This window comes from Rhinopithecus bieti, unplaced genomic scaffold, assembly GCF_001698545.2.
Source record: "Rhinopithecus bieti isolate Rb0 unplaced genomic scaffold, ASM169854v2 scaffold_2349, whole genome shotgun sequence".
NCBI classification, from domain to species: domain Eukaryota; kingdom Metazoa; phylum Chordata; class Mammalia; order Primates; family Cercopithecidae; genus Rhinopithecus; species Rhinopithecus bieti.
In genome coordinates, this window is record NW_016804051.1 from 205,915 (window position 1) to 218,639 (window position 12,725).

The 12,725-nt window shown below is 44.9% G+C and overlaps 1 protein-coding gene across 6 annotated transcripts in view; it reads left to right on the plus strand.

The window, feature by feature from the left end:
- ARSG (arylsulfatase G) overlaps positions 1 to 12,725 on the plus strand; it is a 154,044-nt gene that overhangs the window by 39,813 nt on the left and 101,506 nt on the right. For all 6 annotated transcript variants that reach the window (XR_001883676.1, XR_001883677.1, XM_017863483.1 and 3 more), the window contains one exon: positions 11,012 to 11,776. Coding sequence is in view for 4 of the 6 variants with exons in the window: in XM_017863483.1 (XP_017718972.1) it covers positions 11,559 to 11,776 (218 nt within the window). In the remaining 2 variants the exon portion in view is untranslated. The remainder of the gene's footprint in view (positions 1 to 11,011; positions 11,777 to 12,725) is intronic.

Genomic DNA, 12,725 nt, shown 5'->3' on the forward strand with positions numbered 1-12,725 from the left:
AAAAAAATTTTTTTTTTTTTTTTTTTTTTTTTTTTTTTTTTTTTGAGATGGAGTCTTCCTCTGTTGCCCAGGCTGGAGTGCAGAGGCGTGATCTTGGCTTACTGCAACCTCTACCTCCCGGGTTCAAGCGATTCTCCTGCCCCAGCCTCCCAAGTAGCTGGGACTATAGGTGTGCACCACCATGCCTGGCTAATTTTTGTACTTTTAGTAGACAGGGTTTCACCATGTTGGCCAGGCTGGTCTCGAACTCCTGGCCTCAGGTGATCCACCCGCCTTGGCCTCCCACAGTGCTGGGATTATAGGCATGAACTGCTGCGCCAGCCTAAAAAATATCTTTTAAAAAAATTAGCTGGGTGTGTTGGTGCTGTCACACCACTGCACTCCAGCCTGGGCAACAGAATAAGACACTATCTCAAACCAACCAACCAACTCAAAATCTCAGAACAAAATTATTTAAATCACATTGCATTTAGGAGTGAATGCATGTCACATTAAACTGTATGACACAGTTGTGGGTCATGGAATCTCATTGGCAGTATTGGGAAGGGCTGCATATGGGACCAGTGGATTTTGCCCCGATAGGGTCACACTTTCTTCGGGTAGTTGTTGAAGTTGCCCCACCTGCCCTGTTCCTCAAGGCCCAAGGAATAAAAATCTGCTCTCCTGCTATGTTTCTTGCCTAAAGGGAGATGCTGACTTTCCCTATCTTGTCTAAACAGGTACCTCCTGTCCTGTGCTTCTGGATTCCCAGGAACAATAGGCAATGTTAAGTTTCTATTTTAACCCTTTAGGACCAGTGCCTCCATGAGTTTCCAGATGGCTAGGGGACGATGCGAAGAAACTAGAAGGATGCTGCAGGATTGTGTTGTGGGCAAGTGGTGAGGAGGGGTCCCGCCTTGCTGTGATCAGTGGGGGGCTGTGGAGTTAGGTGAGCTTTGTAGGGATACACAGCAGGACTGGGTCCAGGCAGCATCCATCCCTCCATCCTTCCCTCCCACGCCCGTCGTTCGTCCATCCATCCAAGTAGCCTCTGCTCATCCATAGCCTACTCGTGAGCACTGACAAATACTGTTGTCTCCCAGGCCACAAAACCATACCTCAGAGGATGTGGTTCCTTCTCTCATAGTGTTTATAGTGTTTCTCATAGTGTTCAGAAGACAGGACACATGTGATTGTTACCTAAAACAGCATTTCAACAAGTGCAGTTTTACAAGTGAGAATTACAAGTGAATGTCTTCCGAGAAAGAACTTAGAAAAGTCATCCAAGTTTAGGAGAATGATGAGATGAAGCTGGCAGGGTGGGGCAGAGCTGGCTGGGCTGTCGATGTTCGTGTTACATGCACTCATCCAGCAAATATTGACTGAATACCTTCTGGGCCAGGTGCCGGAATTATGTAGTGCATAAACTATACAGAATGTCCCTGCCTTTACATAGTTTCCACCCTGGAGCTGTGTATCTTTCTTGCTTGAGCACCTAGCTAGCCAAGCATCATGGACAAAGAGTTCTTTTGAAATGTTTCTGATATGGAAATGTAACTTCCATTTTCAAGTAACATCAACAAAGGGGAGATTCCCCTCACACGCACCCTACGTCTTGACCTCATATTGTTAAATTGTCCAAAACCAGATTTGCTGGAAGGCAGCATACTCCAAGGATGCCAGCTATTATTAGAGTCTGCTTAGCTGAAGGGACCTGGCTCAGGTTTAGCCAAGATGGCACAGATAGTCATGGGATTGTGTAACAAGGAACCATAGTTTGGAACGTTGAAAATGCAAACTGAAATCACTCTTTATTTCCTCTTTGCCTTGTTTGAGACTATGGTGGTATGTTTGTAGCTTCTGTCTTCTCTAGGTTCAGAAACCAGCATCAGAGCTTGCTAACAAACAGTTCTGGCAGATTCAGCCAGTAGCTGCAGGGAGTAAAAATTTTTTTCTAATAGAGACGGGGTCTTGCTATGTTGCCCAGGTTGGTCTGGAACTCCTGGGGTCAGGTGATCCTCCTGTCTCGGCATCCCAGAGTGTTGGGATTACAGGCATGAACCGCTGTGCCCGGCCATTATGTTTTATTTTAATGTTAGTAATGCTTTAGCTTGCACAGCACATTTTCAGTGTGTTCTCATATTTATTATCCCTTTATCCTCAAAACAATCAAGAGATGGACTAACAGTAGCCAATATTTCTTAGCACTTACTGAGAACTTGGGTTGGATTATTTCATTCTCACATTGTGTTTGGGGTTGAGAAAGTTTACTGTGACTCTTTTTTCTTTCTTTCTGATATCTAATTCCAGGCTAAAACTGCATTTTTCAGGTAAGGGAGGAAACTGAGACACAAAGAGATTCTGTAACATATCAAGGTCACACAGCTAGCAAATCACTGCTGAATCCTGGATGCATACTATTCTGGAAATAAGACAACACATCTCAAAAGTCAATTCCCCAAAAGGCAAATTTGCTAAGTAACTGCTTCACTAAATTGAGTGTTTTTTTTTTTCTCTAAGTTTGGGTCTTGCCCCTACTTCTGCCCCTACCTGAGCCTTGGCTTCAGAGATTCTCAGGTAAAACTTTAGCGGGAATCTGTCTTGGGGTACTCAGGATGTCGTAATAAAATAGCATGGACTAGGCTGGGCTTGTTGCCCCATGCCTGTAATCCCCACACTTTGGGAGTGTGAGATGGGCGGATCACTTGAGGTTAGAAGTTCAAGACCAGTCTGGTGAAACCCTGTCTCTACTAAAAATATAAAAATTAGCTGGGCATGGTGGTATGTATCTGTGGTCCCAGCTATTTGGGAGACTGAGGCACGAGAATCTCTTGAACCTAGGAGGTGGAGGTTGCAGTGAGCTAAGATTGCTCCACTGCTGTCCAGCCTGGGTGATAGAGCGGGATTCTGTTTCAAAAAAAGAAAGAAAGAAAGAAAGAAAAATACTATAGACTAACAACAGAAATTACAAAAATACAGCCCAAACAACAGAAATTTATTGTTTACAGCTTTGGAGGCTGGAAAGTCAAAGATTAAGGTGCTGGCCAATTCAGTTCCGGGCGAGGGCTCTCTTCCTGCCCTGCAGACAGCCACCTTCTTGCTGTGTCCTCACATGGCGGAGAGAATGAGCGAACAAGTTCTCTGATGTTTCTTCTTGTAAGGGCACTAATCCCATCACCTCATGACTTCATCTAAGCTTTATCACCCTACAAAGGCCTATCTTCAAATATCATCACACTGAGAGTTAGGGCTTCAACATACAAATTTTGGGGGCACACAAACTTTTAGTTTATAACAGAATAACATATTTCATTATGTGGAAGTGGAATGGATCCAGGGCAAGGGTAAATCTACAGAAACAGAAAAGATAGTACAAAGCACTGTTTTCTTAAGAGAAAGTTTCCTACTCTCATACAAAATGACAAAGGGAAAAAATTGAACTTGTTTTTTTTTTTGAGACAGAGTCTCACTCTGTTGCCCAGGCTGGAGTGCAGTGGCACTGTGTTGGCTCACTGCAACCTCCGTCTCCTGGATTCAAGCAATTCTCCTGCCTCAGCCTCCCAAGTAGCTGGGATTACAGGCACCCACCACCATGCCTGGCTAATTTTATATTTTAGTAGAGACGGGGTTTCACCATGTTGACCAGGCTGGTCTCAAACTCCTGACCTCAGGTGATCCGCCTGCCTCAGCCTCCCAAAGTGCTGGGATTACAGGCATGAGCCACTGCGCCTAGCTGAAAAAATGGAACTTTGACATGTAAACCACCGATCAGGCTGAACGTGACAAGGGGAAAGATACGATGCATGAGGTGGGCCTGCCAAAAAATAAAATCGAACCTGGATCGGATCTCATCCTAGATCTACAAGCCAGTTTACAGGGAAAACAGGGGTCCAGGGAACATTTCAATAGAGGATACAATCAGCTAAATCCAAAATTTGAGAAATGTTACAGGGCAAACAACATAACTTATTTATAAATCTATGCAGAGAAAGGAGGAGGGGAGCCATAAATGAAAAGAAAAGAGACGCGTGAACCAAGTGCAGTGTATTGTGAACCTTGTCTAGATACTGATTAGAACAAACTAACTGTTAAAAAAAAAAATACTGATAAGACAATGGAGGACATTTGAACTCTGATTGAATTTTTGATGATACTATCCATTGTTAATTTTTAAAAGGAGAGTGTTATGGAATTGTAGTTATATAGTAAGAATTAACTTTTAGAGAATCGTACCAAAATACTTTTGGATAAAATTATATGATGTCTGGGATTGCTTTTTATTTTTTAAGAGACAGGGTCTTGCTCTGTTGGCCAGGCTGGAGTGCAATGACATGATCACGGCTCACTTGCAGCCTCAAACTCCTCAGCTCCAGCCATCTTCCCACTTCAGCCTCCCTAGCAACTGGGACTATAGCACATGCCACCATACCCAGCTATTTTGTTGTTGTTGTTGTTGTTCTAGAGAGATGGGGTCTCGCTGTGTTGCCCAGGCTGGCCTCTAACTCTTGGCCTCAGGTGATCTTCCTGCCTCAGCCTCCCAAAGCACTGGGATTACACGTGTGGCCCACCACCCCTGGCCTGGGGCTTACTTCAAAATAATCCAGCATACGTGGAGAGGGAGGCAAAGGGAAATTGAAGGAGAGGGCCAGCCTGACCATATGTTGATAATTGTTGAATTGAGATGTTGGGTAAGTACATGTGAGTTTCTCAATTTTGGTGTGTTTGACAACTTCCATAATAAAATGTGTAATAAGTGATAAGTAAATACAGTTTTGTGAAAAGTTCTTAAAAACGTGGCAAACAGGCTTCCAGGGAGCTAATTTCAGACAGTTTTCCTGGAGCTTTCTTCTTAATCACACTCCTCAGGATTTTCCTTCTCAAGTGGAGGATAGACTTTTAGAGAAAAGATGTTATCCAGAGGTCCATGTCCTCTCTCTGATCTGTGAGCCAGGACACAGATATAATTTCCTCAGGGCTACTGGGTTTTTAGATGCATGGTGTGATACCACCTGGGCTCTCTCAAATTGGCTCCTGCAATATGGCTTTCTTCTGTGACAGTCTCAACAGGTGGTTCGAGCCTAAAACTAGGCAGGATGTCATATGCCCCCCGTGGATGGGTTTCCTGGCATCGTTGGGTTCACAGAGATGATATTGTCCCAAACAGTGTCTGGCATGAAGTCTCCAAGCTTTTTTTTTTTTTTTTTTTTTTTTAAAGCATTTTAATTACCTAAGTGAAATTGCTCTCCCAGGCTGGATAGAGGCATTCAAAGATGTCTTTTGCATCCTCTGTTGAGCTTAGACTACTACCCCTTAGCCCTCACACTCTAAGAAAGCAATCTTTCCAAGTTGGGCCAGCCTCAAAATTACATGTTGGGGTCTATGGGCAAAAGACTGGGACACGAGGATGTTTATTATGTGTAGATGATAAATAAACCTTTGTCCTGGCTATTGTGGGAACTGTGTTTTCCTTTTCACCTGGATGGACTAGGGTGAGGCAACATGTAAGGAAGTGCTCACTGCCCAGGTAGTGTGAGTACAGGGTGGCCACCTGAGCAGAAGGGCCACCCTCTGACGTTTTGTGCCCTAGGCATTTTGCTTGTCTCGCTTTAGCACTATCTCTCACCTGAACTCACCTGAACCCATGCAAGGGACTCCTAACTCAGCTGCTTGTTTCATCTGCCGCCCTGCAGTGCATTTGTGTATTCTCAACAGGGCAGGGATTCTGTTACAATGTAAGCCAGAGCCTGCTGCTCTTGCTCAATCCCTCTGGCTTCCCATCTCTCGCAGCAAAAGCCTTTCTTTCCTCTCTGACTCTAATCCCTGCCCTTCGTCTCTCCATTGCTTCTGCAGTGGCTTATTTGCCGCTCCCTGCTTGTGCCAGACCTCAGCCTTTCCCGGTTTCTCTACCTTTCCTGCATGGCTTCCTGATGTCTGCGTAGCTTCCTCCCTGACCTCATACAGATCCTTATCCAAATTGCACTTTCTTGATGAGATTGTCCCAGACCACCCCCTTTAACTTTGCAGCCTCCATCCCACGCCTGAGTTCCTTCTTTGATGTTCTCCGTGCTATTTACATTTTATTGATTTCGTTTCTCCCCTCACTGTCAAAAAAGTAAGTGGTGTGAGGGCAGGGATTTTTGTCTGTTTCATTCTCGGCTGTATGCACCGTGCCTGGTTTAAAACCTGTCAGTCAGTACCAATTTGGTGGACAAATGACAGAATGCATTGGGGAGTTGCTTCAGACAACACATGAACAGCTAATGCCCAACAATGGCCCCTTCTGACAGCCCCTGATGGCTCCTGGCCCCCAGCCAGCACACAGACCATGTTCTGATTTTGGGGAGTAAAACAACAGGACTTCACATCCCAGAGACCCGCTCCCCCACTGGTCTTTTGTCTTTTTTGGCCTCAGCTCATCAGATGCTTTTGTCTCTGGAAAACCAACAGAACCCTCTGCCAGAAAGGTCTGCCCGATCTTCTTGTTATTTCAGCTGTTTTCAAGGTTCTCTAGGAGGATGCTTGGCCACAGGGAGGCCCATGGGAAATGAGGGTCAGGTGATGAAGTGAGTGGCTCAGGAAGCCCAAGGACTTCAGCTCTGTGTTTTCAGACACTGCTCAGCGGATCTTCAGGTTGCTGTATTCCATTTGCTTCTCAGTGCTTCTGGCCCACAGCCTGCCTGTGGGTCATTTGGCTGTTTATCAGTACCTTTACCCCTAAGCAAACCTGGAAACTGAGGGAGGTCAAACTTGAGCACACTTAGCAGCCCTGCTTTAAAATGGGGGTCATGGAGAAGAACAGGAATCATGAGTAAAGCTTGATTGTCAACTAAAGTTCACTCTACTCCTGCTTGGGGAGCATGAGATGTGGGAAATTGTTCATGCTTGTCCTCAGCAAGGATCTTTCACAGTCAGTTGTGCTCTGATGGAGCAGATGGGCCTTCATTGTGGGATTTGTTGACTGATGTGGCCGAGTACCTTCTGCCCCAGTGGAAGGAGGGGTGAACGCTGTATTTGCCAAAGACTCTCCCTTTCTTTATAGCCAGGAGGGCTCCTTCCCTGTGTCTACTCTACTTTCTGAGAGTGATGGAGAAAGAAAAAGCTGGCAAAATAACATCAGATAAGATCTGAGGGCAGCAAGCAAGGCCATTTTCTTTTCTTCATTTGTTCTAAGGGCTAGATGCAATCAAATGGTTGGCTTATATAGTTGTATGTTTGGAGGTATTGCTTTCAGAGACAGGATCTTGCTCTGTTGCCCAGGCTGGAGTACAATGGCACCATCATAGCTCGCTACAGCCTCGAACTCCTGGGCTCCAGTGGTCCTTCCACCTCAGTTTCCTGAGTAGCTGGGATTGTAGATGTATACTACCATGCCTGGCTAATTTTTTAATTGTTTTGTAGAGATCGGGTCTTGCCATCTCGCCCAGGCTGGTCTCCAACTCTCAGGCTCAAGCAGTCCTCCTACCTTGCCTCCCAAAGTGCTGGGATTACAGGCATGAGCCACTGAGTCTGGCTATGGGACCATTTTCCTTATATTTTTGTTTTGTTTTTTTGAGACGGAATCTCACTCCATTGCCCAGGTTGGAGTGCAGTGGCGCAGTCTCAGCTCGCTGCAACCCCCGCTTCCCAGGTTCAAGCAATTCTCCCGCCTCAGCCTCCCAAGTAGCTGGGACTACAGGTGCACGCCACTATGCCCAGCTAATTTTTTGTATTTTTAGTAGAGATAGGGCTTCACCATGTTGGCCAGGCTGATCTTGAACTCCTGACCTCAGGTGATCCGCCTGCCTTGGCCTCCCAAAGTGCTGGGATTACAGGCATAAGCCTCTGCGCCCAGCCCCATTTTCTTTATCGCACTTGAGCTCTAAGTTTGGGCTTAGATCTTAATCAAAGTCTGTACCTGGGCATTCATTCTTTGAGTATCTGGTCTGCCTTTTCCATTTAGTTAAAACAAAAATGGGGAAAGGATTAAATGTCTCCCTGGAGGTGTGGGTGTGAAGAATAATGCAATGGTATGCTGGCTAGATTTGCTTATTTCCATTCTATGAAAATTTTAAGTAACGATTCTCTTTGAAAATCCTCAATGGAATGTTTCATCATGGAACACTGAAGAAACACAATCTGTTTATTTATATTCCCACCTTAATTTTAGCTTCTTTCTTAAGTGAATTTTTTTTCCCTGAAGTCTTCTACATTGGATCCATTCTGAAATGGATTATTGACCAGGCATGAGGCCGCTCTAGTGTTCCAAGCTAAGAAGCTTTAAGAGGAAAAGTCTCCTGTGTCTGTTGCACATGGTCAGAAGCCAGTAGAATGATCTTGGAATCAAGCAGTAGGACCTCAGGCATTTGTTAACTACCCTCCTTGTGCTAAAGCTCTTTCTCCTACAAAGGGAGACATCTTTGGAGTCTCAAGATCAACAAATACCAGTTGAGTCTAATTGAGTTTGAGATAATACATCTCCTTTTGGGAAACAAAAGAATTTGCATTTCTGAACAATTGATTCATTGGCCTCCAGATGACGTGACTGTGTACTTGGATTTCCTTTTATTTTGATTAAGTGTGTATTTGCCCATTCTTTTGGTTTTTATCCAGGTCTTCCAGAATTTACATACCTCTAACCACCCCCATCCATGTGGATTGATCAATTGGGTTGGCTGGCAAGGATGTACAACTGGCAAAAGTGTCTGTCATAATCCCAGGCCCATCTTTTTTACACATTGGTTCTCCTTTAATCTGCTCCATACATTGGGTGTTCAACTGAAGCTTTGTTGTTGTTGTTGTTGTTAATTTTAGATTAAAAAAATAGAGATAAGGTCTTACTATGTTGGCCAGGCTAATCTTGAACCCCTGGCCTCAAGTAATCCTTCTGCCTCGGCCTCCGAAAGTATTGGGATTACAGGAATGAGCCACCATGCCCAGCCAACTGAAATTTTTATTTGGTCCACAATTTCAACTCTGTTCCTCCTTGTTAAACTTCCTAATTGACTGGATGTGGTGGCTTATGCATGCAATCCCAGCACTTTGAGAGGTTGAGGTGGGAGGATCACTTGAGCCCAGGAGTTCCAGACTGGCCTGGGCAATATAGTGAGACCCAATCTGTACAAAAAATAAAAAAAAATTAGCTGGGCTTGGTGGCATACACTTGTAGTTCTAGCTACCCGGGAGGCTGAGGCAGGAGGATCGTTTGAACCCAGGAGTTTGAGACTGCGGTGAGCTGGGATCTGTCTCTTTAAAAATAAATAAATACATAGATAAAATAAACTTGCAAATTTAGGGCTTTTAAGTGAACTAGAGCTAATCTAGTTTTATCCTTGGCTCCATTTGCAATCTCTAACTTAAAGTATAACCTTCAATTCCCGTCTTTCAAAACTCAGTCTGATTTGTTGCTTTTGTTTGTCCACTGAAGTTGAGTCATCGGTTAGATTAAGCAGTTTCCTTTTGCTTCTTGCACTAGACCCATGATGTTTTTGTTTTCCAGCACCTATGCTACTTAAAGTGTGACCCAAAGACGAGCAGTACAGGCCTCGCATGGGCTTGTTAGAAATACAGATCCCAGGCCCAGCGTTACCTACTGAATCTGCAGTTTAATAAACACAAAATCCACAGCAGATTCGTATGTACCTCCATGTGTAGGACGCACCACTGGCTGAACATGTCTTTAGATTTTCTTATTAAAATTACATGGCTAGGATGCAAAGGGACACATTTCCATGAAAAAAAAATTATGAAATTTTTTCTGACATTTTATTATGAAAATTACAAACATACAGCAAAATTAAAAGAGTTCTATAGTAAGCACCCATATGTCCTCTACCTAGAGTCTATTGTTAACTTTTTAAAACCATTTCCTTTTCCCCCAGATTAACTTCTGTCAAGAATTTTAGCTGGGCCTGGGTGTGGTGGCTCACGCCTGTCATCCTAGCACTTAAGGAGGCCAAGGCAGGCAGATCCCTTGAGGTCAGGAGTTTGAGACCAGCCTGGCCAACATGGTGAAACCCCATCTCTACCAAAAATACAAAAATGTGCTGGGGTGTGTTGGTGGGCACCTGTAATCCCAGCTACCAGGAGGCTGAGGCATGAGAATTTCTTTTTTCTTTTTTTTTGTTTTTTTTTGAGATGGAGTTTTGTTCTTGTTGCCCAGGCTGGAGTTCAGTGGTGCGATCTCAGTTCACCACAATCTCCACCTCCTGGGTTCAAGCCCTTCTCATGCCTCAGCCTCCCGAGTAGCTGGGATTACAGGCATGTGCCACCACACCTGGCTCATTTTATATTTTTAGTGGAGCTGGGGTTTCTCCATGTTGGTCAGACTGGTCTCGAACTCCCAACCTCAGGTGAGCCGCCCACCTTGGCCTCCCAAAGTGCTGAGATTACAAGTGTGAACCACCACTCCTGGCGAGAATTTCTTCAACCTGGGAGGCAGAGATTTCAGTGAGCCAAGATTGTGCCATTGCACTCCAGCCTGGGTGATAGAGTGAGACTCAGTCTCAAAAAAAAGAATTTTAGCTGGGCGTGGAGGCACATGCGTATAATCCCAGCTATGTGGGAAGTTGAGGCAAGAGGATCACTGGAGCCAGGAGTTCAAGACTGGCCTAGGCAACGTAGCAAGACCCTATCTCCAATTTTTTTTTTTAAATGTAGAAACATTAGGTTATAGCATGACTGTTGCAGATAACCATGTCTTGATAATAAGGGTCTCACCTCTCCTTCTAGAATTCTCAGTGGCACACTGGGATTTAGCAGCATTGGGGGCTGGTCCTGGTCCCACCCAGAACACTGGGCCTCAATATCCTCATCTATACGGTGAGTGGGTTGGCAGAGATCATCTCTAATGTTACTTCCAACCCTGTCACTATACGTCCATTGCGAGTATTATTATCATCACTATTTTTCAGGTGGAGAAACAGATGAATCAGTTAAATATCTGAATAAAAACATCTGTTGGCATGGAAAAGTGATTATTTCCTAAGCTACTGAGTAAAACACAGCTGCACTGGCAGTTTTAACTCTGTTTTCTTGTCAATTTTTGTTCTTTCAGGAAACCTTACAGAAACATGAAGCCCTCAACCATCTGGAACTCAGAAACTTATTCGGGGCTGACTGTGGCTTCTAGAACATCCAGGTGTTCTGCAGATGCGAGAACTCATCCTGTAGTCACCAGATGGAGTCCCAGACAGATGTAAGGCCTGTGCTGTGGCTCTGCAGCCCTGAATACAGAAGAGTCACTTTCTTAGTGGCCAAAGAGCAGTTATTGACATTGATGTCTAATTATTGAACACAACCAGTTGTTTTACTGAGCTGCAGTGAGGAAACACTGACCATAGAAGATCAAGCCAAATTAGGGACTGCAAATTTCCTGATTCTTTTGAATTAGGATTCCAGATGGGGGCCTCATTTCTATAGCCCCCAACACTCCTATAGCCATTATCACCGCCATCACTGCTGCCACCAGCATCTTCTTGCAAACTCCACCCCTGCTCCCCAGAGACTCCCTGCTTTGAAAGTCAGCAGAAAGGAAGCTCTCAGAAAAGTCTCTAGTAGTGGCTGCCGTCGCTCCAGACAATCGGAATCCTGCCTTAACCACCATGGGCTGGCTTTTTCTAAAGGTTTTGTTGGCGGGAGTGAGTTTCTCAGGATTTCTTTATCCTCTTGTGGATTTTTGCATCAATGGGAAAACAAGAGGCCAGAAGCCAAACTTTGTGATTATTTTGGCCGATGACATGGGGTGGGGTGACCTGGGCGCAAACTGGGCAGAAACAAAGGACACCGCCAACCTTGATAAGATGGCTTCGGAGGGAATGAGGTGAGTCTTGAGATGCCAGGCCAACCTGTCTTTGGATGTCTTACTCCCGTTCTTGAGAGGGGAAGGGGGCCGTGCAAAGCACTTAAAGAGTCATTGATGGACCCATGCTGATTTAATTAATCTATTAATGAATTTGATTTGAAGCTAGCATAGCATCGTGAAGAAATCCTGCCATCTAGCACCCATCCATCTGTCTGATAACATTTATTATGTGTTAGGCTCTAGGAATACAGAGGTGAACAAGATAAAACATTTTTGCCCTCAAGTTATTCATTGTCTGGTAGAGGAGACAGGTTAAAAGGAAAGTAAGGGGCTGGATGCAGTGGCTCATGGCTGTAATCCCAGTGCTTGCGGAGGCTCAGGCAGGAGGTTCACCTGAGCCCATGATTTTGGGACCAGCTTGGGCAACCTGGCGAGATCCCACTCCTACAAAAAATAAAAGCAAGTTAGCCAGCGGTGGTGGCACACTCCTATGATCCTAGCTACTTGGGAGGCTGAAGTGGGAGGATCACTGGATCCCAGGAGTTCAAGGCTGCAGTGAGCTATGATCGTGCCACTGCACTCCAGTGTGGGTGACAGAGTGAGACTCTGTCTCTTAAAAAATAAGTAAATAGACCGGGTGCAGTGGCTCACGCCTGTAATCCCAGCACTTTGGGAGGCCGAGGTGGGCGAATCTCCTGAGGTCAAGAGTTGGAGACTAGCCTGGCCAACATAGTGAAACTCCGTCTCTACTAAAAATACAAAAATTAGCCAGGCACGGTGGCAGGCACCTGTGATCCCAGCTACTTGGGAGGCTGAGGCAGGAAAATCACTTGAACCTGGGAGGTGGAGGTTGCAGTGAGCTGAGATCGCGCCACTGTACTCCAGCTTGGGCAACAAGAGCAAGACTGTCTCAAAAAAAAAAAAAAAAAAAAAAAAAAAAAAAAAAAAAAAAGGGAAAAAAGGGAAA